This window comes from Micropterus dolomieu, linkage group LG22, assembly GCF_021292245.1.
Source record: "Micropterus dolomieu isolate WLL.071019.BEF.003 ecotype Adirondacks linkage group LG22, ASM2129224v1, whole genome shotgun sequence".
NCBI classification, from domain to species: Eukaryota; Metazoa; Chordata; class Actinopteri; order Centrarchiformes; family Centrarchidae; genus Micropterus; species Micropterus dolomieu.
The window spans coordinates 19,537,144-19,554,650 of NC_060171.1; the positions used below are offsets into that span (position 1 = coordinate 19,537,144).

Below are 17,507 nucleotides of genomic sequence, written 5' to 3' on the forward strand. Positions count from 1 at the left end.
GCTTCAGTAATCATGTGGTCACTGTGCTTTACTTTTCTCCTTATGATGCTAACAAAGTAGTTTTTTGTAGTAGTGAAAGGTTTGTGAAGAACAGGTCAGGCACTGTCAGACATGCAGGTACGTGTGCGGTGAAGCTTGCCCCTTTTTTGGCCAGCGTTAGGATGCACCTGTCTGAGAATAGCAGCGTTTACATAACACTTTAGCATCGGATAGACACGCTGCAACTAATATCCTGGCAGTTTATTTTGAGACTTCTTCTGCCTTGCCTCTGTATTTCATTTCATTCACTTTTTCCCCCAAATTTCGCTGTGATAAAAAAATACACAAGCAAAACAAAACAATTTCTTGATTGTTTAATATGAAGCATCTACAACTTTCCTCCAGTGAGGGGAGTGTCAACTTCAGAAAATCCAACAGTCGCACAGAAAGCAGTACATTTACATAAAATGAATAGTATATTTCACAGTTTACACGTAGGTAAAGTTAACAGGAAAAAGATGTCACATAATGATAGTCTTAAGCAAACTGTAGACAAGGAACAAAGTGTCTGTAGCCTTGTAATTACTGCCAACATTTCCACTACTCACCTGTTACTCAAGTGATATCTATAAAATGTCCATAAAGAATACACTGAAGGACCAATGACCTGATAGATGCAACAATTAAGAATATGTAACCTAAGTTAAGTCTATGGAACAGTGATTTGTTTTTACAGTTCACATACACTTTATAACACTGAAATCTGTCCTTTCATTTCAAGTATATAGAAATTAATTAATGTAACAGGTTGTCATTTTTCCCATAAAATGACAACCTGGAGAAAATGTTTTTCTATGATCTTTCCCAAAGCTAATGCCGAGTGAATTTCTTTTGGGTTTTTTTCATCTCTGTCCGTCATCGCAAAAATCCTTCCATTAGCTGTGGTGCAGTCTGGCCAGGTCAGAGTTCAGATACACCACAGTAGCTGTGATGTCGTCCCTGTACATTCGAGCCAGGTCCTCTGGCAAAGTGAGCATAGAGGCCAGTCTCTCCTGGCAGAGTTCTCCATACTCCCCAGTGCCAAGAGCATGTCTGATGAGGTGCGTGGCAACGTTGGTGTCTAAGGCGGGGGAGGCCCGGGCCCGGCGTTTCAGCAAGAGTTCATGAATCTGACCCAATTTCAGCTGCCTCTCAGATGGAGAAACTGGAGCCTGGAAAAAAGAAAGGACAGTTAAGAAGATACATTCGCAGGATAAAAACACAAGAAAAATTACCACCGGTTTATATAAAAGCGGTGTACTATGAATCAGGGGACAAACAACGCACGTCACTTTCACTCTACACACATACCTGTAGGTGAATCCCACTGAGGTGCTCTCCAACGAGTCGTACAGCCTCCTCGCTCCCCAGTTCATCCCACAGCCCGTCAGTGCCGAGGATCAGGAAGCGGTCCTGAGGTCTCAGTTTGTGATAGGTTATCTCGGGGGCCACATCCAGATAGGGTGGCGTTAGGTAGTTAGGTGGCGTGTACTGGTACAGGTTCAGAGAGTCCACGTCCACTCCTGATTCCAGGCTGGCTAAAATGCTCTGCTGCAACTCATGGCTCCACTTGAATCTTACATCACCAAAGGCACGCAGGGGCATCAGGACCTGACAGCACGGTAAAAGCTTAGGACCTGGGACTTAATTTCTAAATTCAGCAGTCAACAAATTGTACAGTGCCTGTTAAGTGTTGTGCAGAACTCTCACCCCGAGCAGTCTGTCATCAGTGACCACCGTGTCTCTCTCTGAGGGTGGGTGCTGGGCCTTGAGCCGCTCCACCTCAGCTAGGTTCTGTGAGTTGTGGTCCTGGGAAAGGGGCAAAGCGCTCCATGAACCGTCCTCCTCTTGCACCCCCAATACTGCTCGGCAGTCACCGGCATTCGCCACGTGGATCCCATCTGTGCCAACATGAGCCACACAGGCGGTGCAACCGGCAAACGCAACCTGGACAGATAATGATACCTGTGTATTAACATTGGGTGACCTTGAATACAGTGAAGTAACAAAGAAAGGCATATGTTATTACCTGGATGGCTGTGCTCTTCATTAGGTCACTGGAAAGGGGGACTTGAGCCTCCAAGGAGATGTCAGCGTCCAGCCGCTTGAAAGCGCAATCCAGAGCTTCTGGAGGACTTAAAGAAAAGTGAGATGATGGAAGCATATAAAAGAAAAGCCAATCACACGTAGGTATATATGTGTATGTAGATAGCTATGTATAAGACATACAGGCTTCTTCTTCTTACCTCAAGCCTTGACCATGTTCCTCGTTGTCAAGTAATTCTTGCCAGAAGACTCTGAGGTGGTCGATGTAGAGTGAAGCAGATTCACGGTAGTTAAAGTCTGCATGGTGTTTGTACCACTGCAAGATGGGAGGAACAGGTCTGCTATTCTCCATGCATTTCTCAAGCACCTCCAGGCTCAGCTTTGGCATCATTGCAACTGCAATGTAGTACAAAAGCCGCTCGCTGACAGCCTGGGCACAAGCCCAGCCCCCATGGCCGTCAAACACGCCAAAGAGCATGCCCTTTGACTGGAGGAGATAAGAGAAAACTGCACTAAGTTGAACAAGAAGAGGGAAAGAAGTAGGGAGGCTGATGTACAGACAGGGGAGAGAAGATGGATACCTGTAAGCAGGTGGCTGCACTGCGACGGTCCTCATTAGGTGTGTTAGCAGCCAGCTGGTTGCTCTCAAACTTTCTCACAGCACTGAGTCCCCTGCCATCAAACTCAGGCACACTTACAGTCTAAGACACAGAAACACACACATGTACAGGGTAAGTCATAACTGCAAAGTTATTCGATATGTAATCCGATGGGGGGGGGGGGTCAAGCCGTTTCACTTGACTCTGACCTCTGACACATGCTTGCCTACTGTGTGTTGTTAGATTATTTCTCTTCTTGAAGAATGATGATATCTATCACCTGCTCATTAGCTCGCAAAATACTGTTGATTTGGACCCGGCTGAGCTGGTAGTCTAGATCCTGATGAGTCGAGAGGTGTCGCCAACTTTGAGACCAATTTCCTGACTCCCCAACACTGAAGCCCAAGAGGTCTGCTCTGGAGGTACACCCCCAGGATGAGAAGTGACAAGGGTGGGCAGGTCGAGTCTGAGAAGAGGGAAATGCTACACAGTGGGTATACTGATTGAACAAAAAGAGTAATGACAACATTAGAATATAATATAACTTACTGCAAATGAAACTGAATGAATATAAGAATATAATAAGTAAACATGAAGTCAATCAGGACACAAACCTGGAATGAGGTAACGTTAGATGAGTTAAGTGTCAGTGTGCAGCCTGAAGCTTTTTTAAGGATACTGGCGTACACACGTCCAGACATCTCTCTAATGAGCCAATGCTGTGGTGCAACTTATTCACCCGTATGTCTATGCCAAGGAAAAAGGGAATTCAATAAGTTTATAGTGATAGCAGCAAGACTTCTGTGAAGACAACTGACAATCTATGAGCTAGCGTAAAAAAAAAGCAAGCTAACGTTAGATGTTCTGTGAGTTAGTAAGTTAATAACTTAAGCCTGCTTCAAATTAATCCATCATCGACGCGCTATAAACCAATACCAAACAGCAAAACGATGATAACGAATAATGACATTTCCGAGGCGTTAATAGGTGCAAACCTACAGTCTATGGTGCAAACTTGCTAAATAAGAGTTGACAACGCATAAAACATGGTTAGCGTGCTAGCTTCGCTAACGTTTACTGTTAGCAACAAAGTTTGTACCAAAATCTATACTTGAGCTAAACGTTTACACACCGACTGATATGGTACACGCCAAGTACTCTGAATAAACACGTATTTAATCAAATACGTACAAACTCAGTAAAAATACGAATGAATCGACGCCGATCTAACGTTACAGACACCGGCTCCATACATGGCAGCGATGCGCCACAACGTCTGACGTTGCAATCATCTGACGCACTGTTGTAGTTACTACTGGTCGCATTTGGGCGTGAGAAAAAAAAAACATTGTAGGAGCAGTTTAAATAGACGATCTTTGTTTTAGACAACTTTTAGCGCGACTTTGCAGGTCCTAATGTTACCCTATCCTGGTCCTACCTACAGTAATGGTTTGATGACATTAAGTCATATAATATTCAGTCGTTTGTAATATCATTTTAGAATTAAATTTCTGGTTAGTTTTATTCTTTCTCGATGTACGTTTTTATTGGTTTGTTAGCTTGATACTTGGGGTAACGTTATCTTTAACGTTAGTGCTCAATGACAGGTGTTCCACGTTCAATCACCAACGGCAATGATTCCTGAAAGACACATAGCTAGCTAACGTTGGCTACCGTTAATGTTAATTGGGAATTAACTTAGCTAACAGTCAAGTTACTCGTGAAGAAAAAGTTTGGACATTAGCTAAATTTTAACGTTAGCACGAAATACCGGTAACTCAAATTTGGCTAGACTTGGGAAATAACAGATGTTTTATCTTGTAATAATAAGTTAACGTTAGCCATACAGTTACTTGGGTGACATTTAACCGTTGTTTATGGCTTTGCTTTTAAACCACTTAGTCATTTAAAGAGTGAAATGGATAAGACAGGAGTTTGCAGCAGCACCTGTAATAGTAAGTTACGTTGTTGCTCAATCCAGATGTGCACATTTTGTTTATGATTTTGTAGATGGACGTAGCTAATGTAAGTTAACAGTTACAAATGTACCATTAACTTACTGGTATGTCCCTCTGTCTATCACTGATCTCATCTTTCTGCTTTCAGCCATAAGGACAGATCTCATTTTGTTGCTTGAGTGTCTGAAGTTTCAGATGAAATGTCCTGATTTGCAGAAACAAGCTCTTCTTACCATTCACTCAATCTGTGAAAAGAGAGGTAATGGTTAACCAGCAATGACAGAAACACACCATGTCCATAACTTTCCTCTACACACACTAACCATCTCCTACAGCCCTATCAGTCAGTCAAATTTGTTGTTCGGACACATGTCTTGCTTACGAATACCTTCTAATAATTTACGTGAGTGATATTTAGTTGACATTTATGTATTCAGTATAACCCCTTGACCTGATACCTTTCCACTGTCTGTTTAATTATTTCAGAGGATAATGTGGACCTGCTGAGAGAAATGGGAGGTGTGGCATTTGTGTATAATCTCTCCAAATCCAGTATTGTTCATTCAGATGTTAAGGAGACTGCACTCTTTACACTCGGCACGCTGGCAGAAGCCAATGGTAGGCGTGTGTGTGTGTGATATATTGCTAAATTACAATTCAGTGGCACGTCTTGTGAAGGATGCAGTCCAAAAAGTTGTGTACTTTGGAGCATTTAAAGCCTAGAATGAATGTGCAAGTCCTCCCCAATCAACACAGTCCAGCCTTACAGGGACAAAAACTATAGGTGGTTCTTGTCAATTTGTAAGGTTGAAAATGACCAAGTTTACCGATCAGAAAGTTGCTCTAACCAGCTGACAAAGTGGTAAATATATAAGAAACTTGGGCTGTAGAAAAATAATAGGTAGCTGGCAAACACTGTGCTAGGGTAATGTTAATGTTGGCCATTTTTCTGTGGATTGTGGGGAAAAATAAAGGTGCATAGGACACACAGAGGATAGTTTTGTCACCCTCTTATGACATATTAAGTTCGGAAATGTGGACTTCAGAGGCTGTGGTCTTTTTTAACAAGTGCACAACAAGCAAGTGTACAGTCGAATGTGAATAATATCGCCCCATTCTTGTAATGTGGTATTTTCAAATGCAAGTCATTTTGAGGTAAATGACAGTTTTACATGTCCATAATACTTTACTTATCTTTCCTTCTGGTAGTGTATTGCAAGAATTCTCTGTGCAGAAAGGAGACATTTGCAGACCTTGCTGGTTGGTTGATGAAAGAAGACATCCCGCTGACACAGAAAAGAGTGTCTGTCTATTTGCTCTCTGTGTTGGTAGCAAACAACAGTAAGATCAAGGCTCCCCAACTAAGATAATGAGTTAAAACTACAGGATCGGTTGTCCCATTTAAGTTTTTCTGTCACTTTACATGATGTTTTCATATCAAGTATATTTTTGTATCAAGTAGAAAATTTAATATAAGATTTCTCAGAGTATGATAAGCTTGCTTTTGTTATGCAGACCTTTGTAACCCTCATGTGTCTGCGTGCTATTGCAGAATCAGGACAGACTTTAGCCCAAACCACTGGCTGCCTGGATATTCTGCTGGACCTCTTCAGGTACTTGCAATGTTAAACTCTTTGTAATCTCATGTAGTCCAACATGAGACAAATCAAGGAAATGTTCATGTACGTGTACCACCTATATTAGTTTAATAGTATTTATTTTTGCAGGACCACTTTCCCCCTCTCCACAGAGGCTACTTTGAGAGCAGCTAATGCTACTCAAACCTACCAGCTTTGGGCATCTGTGTCTAGTGCTCTGTGTGGATGTGTCAACAACCCGCAGAATGGTAATGTCATCTATGTATTTGTGCCTTGTACTGAGCAGTTAATATGTAAAACATAGATGCTCTTGCCATCAGATCAAACCAATGAAATGGGATACTGCATACTAATTTTGTACTAACTACCAAGTTTTTATCAGGAGTACGAGGAAAAACAGATTTTTGCTCAATTGTGTCTTTCTTTTGACTTCCAGAGGAGGGTCAGCGTGTTTGTGTGGCAGCCTTTCCCATAATAAAGATCTGGCTTCAGCAGATTGATCTGCCACGCACTGAGATTTTTCAGCCCATATGTTCCTTCATAGCAATGACAGTTGCCAACAACTGTAAGTGAAAGACACAGAATGGCCTGTGCTAAACCTGTGGCTTTCTATGTTTGATTTAATGTCAATTCTTTGTTTTTGCAGCCTGTGTTCAGGAGAGTTTTTCTGTCTCGGGGGGTCTGGATACTCTCACTCTTGCACTGGTTTGTCTTGCTTCTGCAGCAGGTACAAGTTTGTTGTCTTGCCAGCTTTCAGTCACTATATCCAAGACCCTGTCAGCTTGCATCTCTGAAAACTGTGCGTATCAGTCTTACGCACACATATACATACACCAACAGTTCACTTAAACAACCATAGCGTATGCCCCTCCATTCACAATCTATTCTTTTGTAGCTTCTTTGGCTTCAGGCCTGGCTCAGTATGGTGTGGTTTCTCACCTCTTCTCCCTGCTGGCTAGCCCACACCTGGACCCTGAGGACAGGCTCTCTGTTTTACTTATCCTGGGCCACTGCACCGAAGTCTCTGGTTAGGCTGCACAGTTGTGTGCTGTTTGTGTCTTAATATTTTTTTATAACAGTTTGTTTCAAGTTTATATTTTAAACACTTTAGAGAATTACACCAACTGCTACAATCTTCAACAGTCTTCCCTCCCCTTATACACAACTTGACTATTTCTGCTATCCATGTATTTTTCTTCCTGTCTGTAGAGGAGCACCAGTCCCAGTTGGTGGAGTGTGGAGGCTTGCCCCTTATCATAACGCTACTCACAGAGGATACAAGTGAGGAGGTTAGAAAAGCTGCTACATTCATATTGCAGACCTGCAAACAGGCCAGTAAGTCAAGCAGTCTTCTGAATCTTGTAGTATTATCATGTAAGATGGACTTTATTGAAGACTATAGACCATAATTCCAGGCATAATACAATTCCTATTATTATATGTTCAAAGTCACTCATGCATATTAAGAAATGACAGATGATGTGGAAATCATTAAATGGATGCTCTGGGTCCAGGATAGCTCAGTGAAGCACTGTGGTCTTAAGGCTGTAAAGACCAGGGTTCATTTCTTCTCTATGTCGTCTGTGTGAAATATGTGTCTGTTAGAGAAGTGCATTAACTTAATTCTTGCATACTTAAATTAGTTCCATAAAGTGAAAGTGAGATCAAATATATAAAGGAAATAAGTGATTGAATAATACATGTGTTGAATTTAGAATGTGGAGCACTCATAATGACTTGTTTGTCTTTGTCTGTGAAGCCATGTCCTTGGGAGTGTCTGGTCTGGTAGCGAAACAGGGGGAGGGTAAAAATATGGAGGCCTTGACAAACATGGAAGGCTTCAGGAACTCAGCCAGAGAGCTTCTGCACAGAATTGACCTGCTAGAGAAGAGACAGGCAAAGGTTAGACATACATTGACACACATGGCCACAGTATATTTAGCATATACAGGTAGCGTGGTGACTCTGATTGTGTGCTTATGTTGATCTTTAGGAGGCTGAGGACGTGCAAGAAGACACAGACCCATCAACTTCAACTGAAGGGCTATGCCAACCATCTCGATCTCCTGCCTTACCTCTGCCTCTGCAGACGAAGGAGAGCATTAAAACCATCCCCACAGCATTTAGACAGAGCAGCGCTCTCAAGCATGTAGAAGCAGGGGGTGACAACAACATTAAACCTCAAACTGCCAGAAAACTGATCAAGAATGAGCAGGACAGTGAACTGAAGAACACAAGCTCCAATTTAAGTATGGACAAGAAGGCTAAAACCGGTGGAGGGGATGTGTGGTGTGCAGCATGCAAGGGTACTGGATCCCTGATGTCTTCCCATCTGCAGTCACTAGAGGGAGGCGGAAAGCCTCATACAGCAGACAAGTAAGTAGAGTTCCTGTGTTGATTACTTCTTAATCAGAAAAAAATGAAATGATTTCTTCCATAATTACTTTTTATTCTGTTTTTGTTTAGTGAGTTGTTTAAGCCCCCAGCAACAGTGAGGCACAGTGTACCAAAAGAAATTAAATGTACTGAAGAAGAAGGTAGGAGTCAGCTTCAAAAAATATAAAAACAGTCTTTGCTTTAATCTTTGTTTTCACTAGATGTGTAGTTGTGGAAAAAAAACAAAACAAAAAAAACATTAAAACATTTTTAAAAAGATTTTAAAATAATGTGTATTTTTTGTTAAGAGTTGCAAGACTGTGACTTGAGTAAGGTGGGGGAAACCACCGTGGAGGAACAGTCACTCTCTCATATCCGGTGTGCAGGTAGGAGGACATGATTCTGCCTTTTAGTGAAATGCTTTCCATTTTTTATTATCAAATGGTTATAAGGAGTCTTCGCTACAATGCAATTTAACAAACAGGAATTTGGCTTTTTTAATCAGAATAAACCAGACATTTTGTGCTGTAGAGATTTTGTAGATGTAAGCTGTAGGGATAGTTTGGGTCCATAGAATTTTTGTTACTTATAGTTACATGGATAATAGTTAATCCCTTCTATCCCATTTCTTTCTCTCCTTTAGGTTGTGTGTTGCCTTTTGAGCAGGTGACTAGTCGCACTTTTGCATCTTTTCAAAGCTCCTGCGCCCACAGCTGTGACATGCACAAGGTTCTCCAGGAGGCCACAGAGCGGTTCAGGACTCATCACTGCAAGCTTCTATTCAGGAGAGAGTCCCAAGACAACACTGTAGAGCAGACAGACCCAGAGTCTGAGAGAGTTTCAACAGCAGAGGCACAAAGCTGGAAACACTGGAGCGGTAAAAGGCTTCAGTATTTGAAATCTACAGTAAATCATCTTATCGAAAGGTGGTCTGATTGGTCAAGGAGTACATCCTAGTCACACCAATAGTTCCTGCTATGCACAACAGAAATATGGTGCTAACTAGAGCAAATTAATTTAGTATTGTGTGCCAACCTAAGGTTGGAAAAAGTGTTTTAGGGGTTAGCATGATTGTCTTTATTTTTTGGTGTGCTGCAGATGATTTTTCTCACCACTTTTTACACCAATCGAATATTAGGTCAATTAATGAATCATTCAAAACAACCACCTTATCGCCAAGTACGACAGATAACCAACCAAGCAAAATCAGTACCAACATCTATCATGAGGTTTACTTACCACTGTGTTGATTGAGGTATCTAGACTCTTTATGTTATTAAACACGTACCAGTTTGGTTGCTGCTGACTTTAAATACTGCATTTAGCAGGATAACAAAATAGATATTAAAACATAGATGTGTAATTTATGCTACACCACAGGTGTACTGAATTATGGTTATTGTGTTTAACTCATGCTTTCAGTGCTTGACAACATTAAAATGTTTGCAAACTTTGGAAACTAGTACTCTGAACTTTATCATGGTGCATTACCTTACTCAAGATAAATGTGAAAACTTTACCAATGAATACAACCCCAGTTCCAGTGAAGCTGGGATGTTGTGTAAAACATAAATAAAACCAGAATACATTCATTTGCCTTTTCAACCTATATTCAATTTAATACACTACAAAGACAAGATATTTAATAATATATATATTAATATTAGGGCTGTCCCCGACTAAGGATTTACAAAGTCGAATCAGAATCATCAAGTCCTGCCTATAGTCGACTGATAGTCGAATCGTGTGTTTTTGTGCACTGCGATTGCGAGCCAAAGCTAAACTGAGGCTTATTGTTGACCATTTTCTCTCTCTCTCTGTCTCTCTCTCTCTCCCCTACCATTCGCCGGTCTTGTGCAGAGTTTTCGCCGTGCTGCAGACAACTGCATGCACGTCGCGGTTCCTCGCGGGTCTATTTCAAGTAGTTCAAGTTGTTCACCACAACAACTGCGTGACCAAATAGCTCAACAGTTTAAGAACAACGTTTCTCAACGTACAATTGCAGGGAATTTTGGGATTTCATCATCTACGGTCCATAATATCATCAAAAGATTCAGAGAATCTGGAGAAATCTCTGCACGTAAGCGGCAAGGGCGAAAACCAACATTGAATGCCCGTGACCTTCGATCCCTCAGGCAGCACTGCATTAAAAACCGACATCAATGTGTAGGATATTACCACATGGGCTCAGAAACACTTCAGAAAACATTGTCAGTTAACACAGTTCGTCGCTACATCAATAAGTGCAAGTTAAAACTCTACCATGCAAAACGAAAGCCATATTTCAATAACACCCAGAAACACCGCCAGCTTCTCTGGGCCCGAGCTCATCTGAGATGGACTGACGCAAAGTGGAAAAGTGTGCTGTGGTCTGCCGAGTCCACATTTCATATTGTTTTAGGAAATTATGGACATCGTGTCCTCCGGGCCAAAGAGGAATAGGGCCTTCCAGATTGCTATCAGCGCAAAGTTCAAAAGCCAGCATCTGTGATGGTATGGGGGTGTTTTAGTACCCATGGCATGGGTAACTTGTACATCTGTGAAGGCACCATTAATGCTGAAAGGTACATACAGGTTTTGGAGCAACATATGCTGCCATCCAAGCAACGTCTTTTTCAGGGACGTCCCTGTTTATTTCAGCAAGACAATGCCAAGCCACATTCTGCACGTGTTACAACAGCGTGGCTTCGAGGTAAAAGAGTGCGGGTACTAGACTGGTCTGCCTGCAGTCCGGACCTGTCTCCCACTGAAAATGTGTGGCACATTATGAAGCGCAAAATACAACAACAGAGACTCCGGACTGTTAAGCAACTGAAGTTGTACATCAAGCAAGAATGGGAAAGAATTCCACCTACAAAGCTTCAACAGTTAGTGTCCTCAGTTCCCAAACGCTTATCGAGTGTTGTTAAAAGGAAAGGTGATGTAACACATCATAAACATGCCCCTGTACCAGCTTTTTTGGAACGTGTTGCAGGCATCAAATTCAAAGTGAGTGAATATTTGCAAAAAACAATAGTTTATCAGTTTGAACATTAAATATCTTGTCTTTGTGGTGTATTCAATTGAACATAGGTTGAAAAGGATTTGCAAATCATTGTATTCTGTTTGTATTTACGTTTTACACAACGTCCCAACTTCATTGGAAATGGGGTTGTACATGAGCTCGTGTGTGGCATTGATTAAATATGAGAGAACCTTCCAGACAGTAAATATGCATCATGTGTGTTGTTGTTGTGGTTGTTCTATCACTGTTTTTAATGGTCCAATTTAATTTTCCTTGTATATTGCTTTGTAAGTGTTATGTTAGTGTCTTCAGAATGAAACATACATTATTCTCTTTACCTAACGCTATAAAATTTTGGACTTCTACTTCACAGCAGAAAAGGTGTGCTTGACTCCTATACGTAAAGGAGCAGGGAAAGTCGAGAGCTCCCTGCCAGAACACCACGGGAAGAAGCACAATGGTAAGAATTATGCAGCAAGTGGTGGCACACTGGTGTCTTAAAGGACTGTAGGAAATGAGCCTAGATTGAACAAATAAGCAAGAGCACAAATTAACAAAAATGATGCACAAGAAAGACAAAACACGTCTTCTTAACCATGCAAGTCTAATCAATCTTATATAACTAAACTAAGGAACATAACACGAGCACAGGAAGCAGTTTTTGTCTGTTGTAAAAGAATTGTTCCTGAAAGCTAAACAAGTTATGTTCCACTAAACTAACATACATGCACAATATGCTATTTGTCTTTTTCCACTTATACTCATAGAATGCGCTTTGATCCCACTGCACAGAGGAGCTAAAAAGGACATATTTACTTCCTACAACAAGACCGGTGTGTGTGACGTCATCACAGCAACATCTCATTTATTAATGTCCTTTATATGTGTCATAATTAACCACACTGATCACTCCTCTGCTCAGGTCCACGCTTGACTCCCCTGAAAAGGTCTGGTCATCCTGAAGGTAGATATGTGAAATCGGTTATGGATATTTACGGAGATCACTTTAAGTTTGTGTGAATGTTATGTTTGAGAGCCTGTGGTGGGAGCTGTCCTTTGCAGTGTTCTTGGCAACAGAAAAACCGAAGAGCAGAAGGAATGTTGAACTGCAGCCAGTGTTCTCACAGTGCAGGCCAGAGCTGGTTCAGAGCAGCACAGCTGTATTAAGTTGTTTCACACTCTGTATAACACTGTGTGTTTGTGTGTGTGTGTGTGTGAGAGTGAGAGAGAGATTTAAAGGGTGTGCTTCGATGCGTTTGTGCTTTGCCAGCGACATGGTAGTGAAAGGAGAAGCATTTTAGTCTGTTCCACATTAAGATTTTGCGTGTTTATTTACTATACAGTGTGCTAAAGTTTACACATCATATATGTGGCTATATTTGCCATCCATCTTTCACTTCTTGCTTTCCAATTTTGCCAATTCAAACGCTCCCAGTCAGACTTTCTGTAGCCTAAAAGTTGCTGTAGCGTTGCAACACTGACGCAGAGGCACTTGTGTGTCTTTCTGTGCTGTCATGCTGAGATTTACTGTATTTTTACATCTCTCAGCCAAATGCAGTTTCCAATGCACAGTCCACATTTTCATTCTTTCTCTGACCAGTTCAGCTGTTTTTTTCCAACTTCCCCTCTCCTCTTTTTTGTATTAATTTTGTCCCCTTTCTTCTATTCTCTTTTCTATTCCCTCTTCAGTCAATATTCTTATTGCTGTTTGTAGAGCAGTTGTATTAGCAATAACTGGTGATGTAATATTTCCTAATGAGGAGTCAGGCAAGAGAGAAGAGAAATTGCCTCTCTGTATAGTCTGGGGCCAGGTGTTGATGAGTAACAGAATGAGTTGTAAAAACCTGGCGTCCTCTGCTTTTCACACCAACCCAAACTGTTTAATGTTTCAAATACAGAGAGAAGAAGAGGGAATAATAGTGAACAACATGCTGTTGACGATGAGCCGAGGACTAGCACAAATCCCTGTTCCACTGTAAGTTTGCCTGTCAGGTTTTCCAACAGTTTTGAAATGCCAAGACTGTATGCTGCAGTGCATTGAAGTAGTAACAAAATATAAGTGTAATAAAAGGAGGAAATATACAGTGAAAAGTAAGGATGGGAATTTGAGGGATTTAAAGTGAAATCTAATCCACGGCACTAAGGAGAAAATATGGTTGAGAATATGCACATATTTTGATACATGCATACAAACATTACATATGGTTAAAAACTAATGTTAGGCTAATGTGGTAATATTTAAGGATTATAGTGGCTTAATTTATTTTTTCATTGCAAGTTTAACAAACAAACTACACAATGTGTGTAGTTTACTGCCAGTAATTAAGACATTCTGCTTTCCAGGCAGGCAAACGTTTCACTTTATTTCAATGTGTATTTTCAATATGAAAATGAGTTTGACAGTGAAAAACTGTCTGCCTTATTTTATTTTATATACAGTATGTAGAAACTGAAAATCTCTCTCACTGATCGTGTGAATTTTAGTCATCTCTTGCATTATAAAAAGTGGTCTTAAAACACAAATGTCAGAGCATCCTTGAACACACCAACAAAAGGACTTTAAATATAATCCTTGCAACTGTAGTACCATGCAATCCTAATGCAACTTTGATGCAAACAGATATCAACAAATGTCAAGTCTCAACAAGTTGATTTTCATAGCATACTAAAGTTAAAACCATTTTGCTGTATGGAGGTTGGAAAATCAATTTAAAACTGAATGATATGCTTTGCAGAATGGCTGGGAGTCATTTAAGCCATGTGTTGTTAATGGGTTGAAATTTGCAAAATCAACAGCATGATCCATTACCATTAGTCACGCAGGCATCAGATGATTTTATATATGAATAGCAAAATGAAAAGCAATCACATTTTCTCACTTTTCATCATAGTTTAGATTGTATTATACTTTTAAGCAGAGCTTTAGTAACTAGACCATGTTTGTAAGCTAAAACTTTATATACAAAGTTATATAGACCCTTTTTGTAACACAGGTTATAAAGTGTTGTACATAATATCAAGTATAAACATAAAAACGCTAGGTTCATACAAGAGAAAAACATTTAAAAGGTCATACACATACAAACGCAACACACGTGACCACAGAAAGCATTCAGCGACCAGACACAGCTCGTAGCACACTGTTTGGAGTTCTCGAAAAGCAAACCGAAAGAAGTGGGTTTTTAAATGTTTTTTTGTGTCAGTGGAGAAGTCATTAACAGTGTTTTGCTGAGCCCAAGCACAGTATGGTAGTCACATAGCTTGTGAAAGGCCAAACTACACATAAGAGGCACAGGTATTGTACTAAATGATGTGAAGTTGCAGGCATGCACATGTGGACATAATGGACATAATCCACACCCTCCTGTCTATCTGACACGCTTTCAGTTTTGTCTCTTCACCCTTTTTTATTATCAATCTTAGAGAAGGAGGAGGAAAGACTTCAGCTGTGAGGAGGTACATTACCTACTGTGCGGAGTGAACACTTTCGGCTTCTCCTGGAACTCCATCTTGTGGTCATACCCCTTCCAACCTGGACGCACCAATGTTGACCTGGCCAAGAAATACAGGCGGCTAACGGTAACAAGAAAATCTCCTTTTTAAGTAAGTCATCTTAACTGTCAAACTACATTTTGATTAACAGCCTGATTGTTTTTTTTGTCCTCAGAAAGGAAAAGCCCAGGATGCTGGCTGTGCATAACCCTGGTCCTGAGATCCAGCCCAATAATAAATAATGGTTCTCTGTTAATAATAGCTTTGATTTATCTGAAAGACCTTCCCTCTTTTCAGTTCAGAACTCTGTATTTATTGGGGGGAAAAATTCCAAAGAAGCATTTATTTCTTAGACTCATAATATATTGTACTCTCAGTATTTATATAGATTTTAGTACTTTGTATATGATTTTCATTGTCTGAAAAAAGCATCGACAGATATTGTTTGTTTTTATTATATGTTAAAGCATTAAAATAGGTGTTTGAGATTCAGCGTCTTCTCTGTCAGGTACGTTTTCATATTTTATTCATTCTAACAGGCATACACGAACCATTAGGACACTTATAAGGATATATTGTGCCAGATTTTGAGTGAATTAGATGTATAACCTTTGCGTAAGGGCTATTTTAAAGTCCTTGTTATGTTGTGACACCACCTATTGATGAATCACCACCGCACTGTTGTCAAATGTACGTCTACCAGATTTGATTGCAACAGCACGATGTGGTCATGAGTTGTGGCAGAAAAAAGGCCCAGCCCTAAACACTTGGGTAACCATTTATAACAGTACTGTATTAGTCACAGGCCAGGTTAGATTTGCTTTGTTACCAGTTTGTGTACCAGTCAAAATGTCAGAACATCTAGTCTAGCAGAAATGGGCAAGATTACACCTATTTACACTGAACAAAATTATAAACGCAACACTTTTGTTTTTGCCCCCCATTCATCATGAGCTGAATTCAAAGATTTAAGACTTTCTCTATGTGCACAAAAGGCCTATTTCGCTCAAATATTGTTCACAAATCTGTCATAATCTGTGTTAGTGAGCACTTCTCCTTTTCCGAGATAATCCATCCACCTCACAGGTGTGGCATATCAAGATGCTGATCAGACAGCATGGGTATTGCACAGGTGTGCCTCAATAAAAGGCCACTTGACAAGTTTTGTAACTTCTAATTAAGAATAATGCAAAGAAAAAAAACTAGTTCCAGCATGTCTGCCTTAAAAAACAAATATAATATAATACATGTAAGTGTGGTACTCTCTTGACAATATTGTGTCACAGAAGCAAAAACCACGTTCTGTTTTCTTTGTTTTTGTGCTTTGGCCATCAGAGCCCATAGCCAAACAGGAAATCAACAAGGAGAGGGGTGACTCAAGTCCAGCACTTTTGTTTATTGAGCTGAAAGCCTCTGGTATGACAGGAATCACAAATAGTGCAAATCATGCCGTTTATCTATTCTTGGTGCGTCTCAAGAAGCAGGTCAGTCTGCTAACTGTAGCCTTTACTAGCGGCTAGCTTGACTGAGATCCCTGTCTGAGGAGTGCCTCTCCCACTCCACAGGGACTGATCAGTGTGTTGCCAAAACCATGGGACTTAACAGTTTGCCATGCCCTAAGGCGTAGTCTGTTAAAGTTAGGTGTGGCACGACAAGACAAATGTGGGAGGGGGATTTAATACGATTATGAATTATGAAACTGGAGCTGACGCAAGTGGTGCACCACAATGATTTCCTGATGTAGATTAACTAATGCATTTGACATAAATGTCAGATGGAGCAGCTCCACATTCTACAATTTGATGACATCTTAGAATAGCCCTGCCTTTGTTAGGTAGTATTCCTGTCAAATTGGCAAAGTTAGTAGTTATTTCTGTAAGTTTCATTTTCAGGCAGGCAGAAGTGGACTCTCATACCAGTCCACTGACTATTTTGTCAAGATGTTGGGATAGCAGTGCTGCAAGGCCAGGAGGAGTGTGGTGGGAGAGGCATGTGAGGAGCAGATTTCTCATGGACTGAAACGCAGTCGAACTGAAGACTTTTGACCCAGGCCCCCCGAAAACCTTCTTCCTCTGGAAAGAATGTGGCTTCGTCTCCCCCCGCCTTCTCCTCCCTCCCCTTGTCCTCCCTCCCACAAGACTGTGAGAAAGACAGTGTCTTTTATACGTAGTCTGTGCTATGTTGGCTAGAATTTGATTTCCATGTGTATACTGCAACTCACGTGTATTGGTGTATTGTTAAACACGCTCTGTAAGGGGGGTAAAGCTCTATATACATATTACAATATACAATTGCACATATGCAATATGTGCATTTAACAGGTCCAGGATGTCCAGGTTCTGCACATTTTAAGCCAATTAAGTTCTTATTCCACATTTGAAACGATGGGACGAGCCTACCTCTTTGTGGCCTCACA

The 17,507-nt window shown here is 40.8% G+C and overlaps 2 protein-coding genes across 6 annotated transcripts; one reads left to right on the plus strand and one right to left on the minus strand.

Moving 5' to 3' along the window:
• Positions 1 to 338: 338 nt before the first annotated feature.
• On the minus strand, positions 339 to 4,002 carry pdp2 (putative pyruvate dehydrogenase phosphatase isoenzyme 2). Its single transcript, XM_046037487.1, has 9 exons — positions 3,855 to 4,002; positions 3,278 to 3,410; positions 2,944 to 3,129; positions 2,646 to 2,765; positions 2,265 to 2,551; positions 2,048 to 2,153; positions 1,729 to 1,965; positions 1,330 to 1,629; positions 339 to 1,190 (listed from the first exon to the last, which is right to left on the minus strand). The coding sequence occupies exons 2-9, from the start codon at positions 3,362 to 3,364 to the stop codon at positions 915 to 917; spliced, it is 1,599 nt and encodes a 532-aa protein (XP_045893443.1). The 5' UTR covers positions 3,365 to 3,410; positions 3,855 to 4,002; the 3' UTR covers positions 339 to 914.
• Positions 2,997 to 15,579, plus strand: terb1 (telomere repeat binding bouquet formation protein 1). Of its 5 annotated transcripts, none has more exons than XM_046037484.1 (22): positions 4,012 to 4,112; positions 4,566 to 4,618; positions 4,770 to 4,880; positions 5,108 to 5,239; positions 5,831 to 5,962; positions 6,174 to 6,234; positions 6,349 to 6,467; positions 6,656 to 6,784; positions 6,866 to 7,018; positions 7,115 to 7,246; positions 7,429 to 7,554; positions 7,979 to 8,121; positions 8,213 to 8,595; positions 8,686 to 8,756; positions 8,904 to 8,981; positions 9,239 to 9,472; positions 11,973 to 12,059; positions 12,367 to 12,432; positions 12,522 to 12,563; positions 13,498 to 13,574; positions 15,023 to 15,178; positions 15,267 to 15,579. In XM_046037484.1, exons 2-22 carry the CDS (start codon positions 4,582 to 4,584, stop codon positions 15,297 to 15,299), a joined length of 2,502 nt encoding a protein of 833 aa, XP_045893440.1. In that variant the 5' UTR covers positions 4,012 to 4,112; positions 4,566 to 4,581; the 3' UTR covers positions 15,300 to 15,579. The 5 variants fall into 5 exon arrangements, with proteins under 5 accessions (XP_045893438.1, XP_045893440.1, XP_045893439.1 ...); XM_046037485.1 differs by having other exon boundaries at positions 4,036 to 4,177; XM_046037482.1 differs by lacking the exons at positions 4,012 to 4,112; positions 4,566 to 4,618 and adding an exon at positions 2,997 to 3,153.
• Positions 15,580 to 17,507: the final 1,928 nt, after the last annotated feature.

Excerpts from the sequence above, each read along its gene's own strand:
- terb1 (XM_046037482.1), top strand. The coding sequence starts at position 3,099 with ATGAGAAGTGACAAGGGTGGGCAGGTCGAGTCTGAGAAGAGGGAAATG. Across the intron at positions 7,247-7,428 it reads CCACTGCACCGAAGTCTCTG|AGGAGCACCAGTCCCAGTTG; the intron begins GTTAGGCTGCAC and ends TCCTGTCTGTAG. Across the intron at positions 8,982-9,238 it reads CTCTCATATCCGGTGTGCAG|GTTGTGTGTTGCCTTTTGAG; the intron begins GTAGGAGGACAT and ends TCTCTCCTTTAG.
- pdp2 (XM_046037487.1), bottom strand. The coding sequence starts at position 3,364 with ATGTCTGGACGTGTGTACGCCAGTATCCTTAAAAAAGCTTCAGGCTGC. Across the intron at positions 2,154-2,264 it reads GAACATGGTCAAGGCTTGAG|TCCTCCAGAAGCTCTGGATT; the intron begins GTAAGAAGAAGA and ends CTTTTCTTTAAG. Across the intron at positions 1,191-1,329 it reads TCAGTGGGATTCACCTACAG|GCTCCAGTTTCTCCATCTGA; the intron begins GTATGTGTGTAG and ends TCTTTTTTCCAG.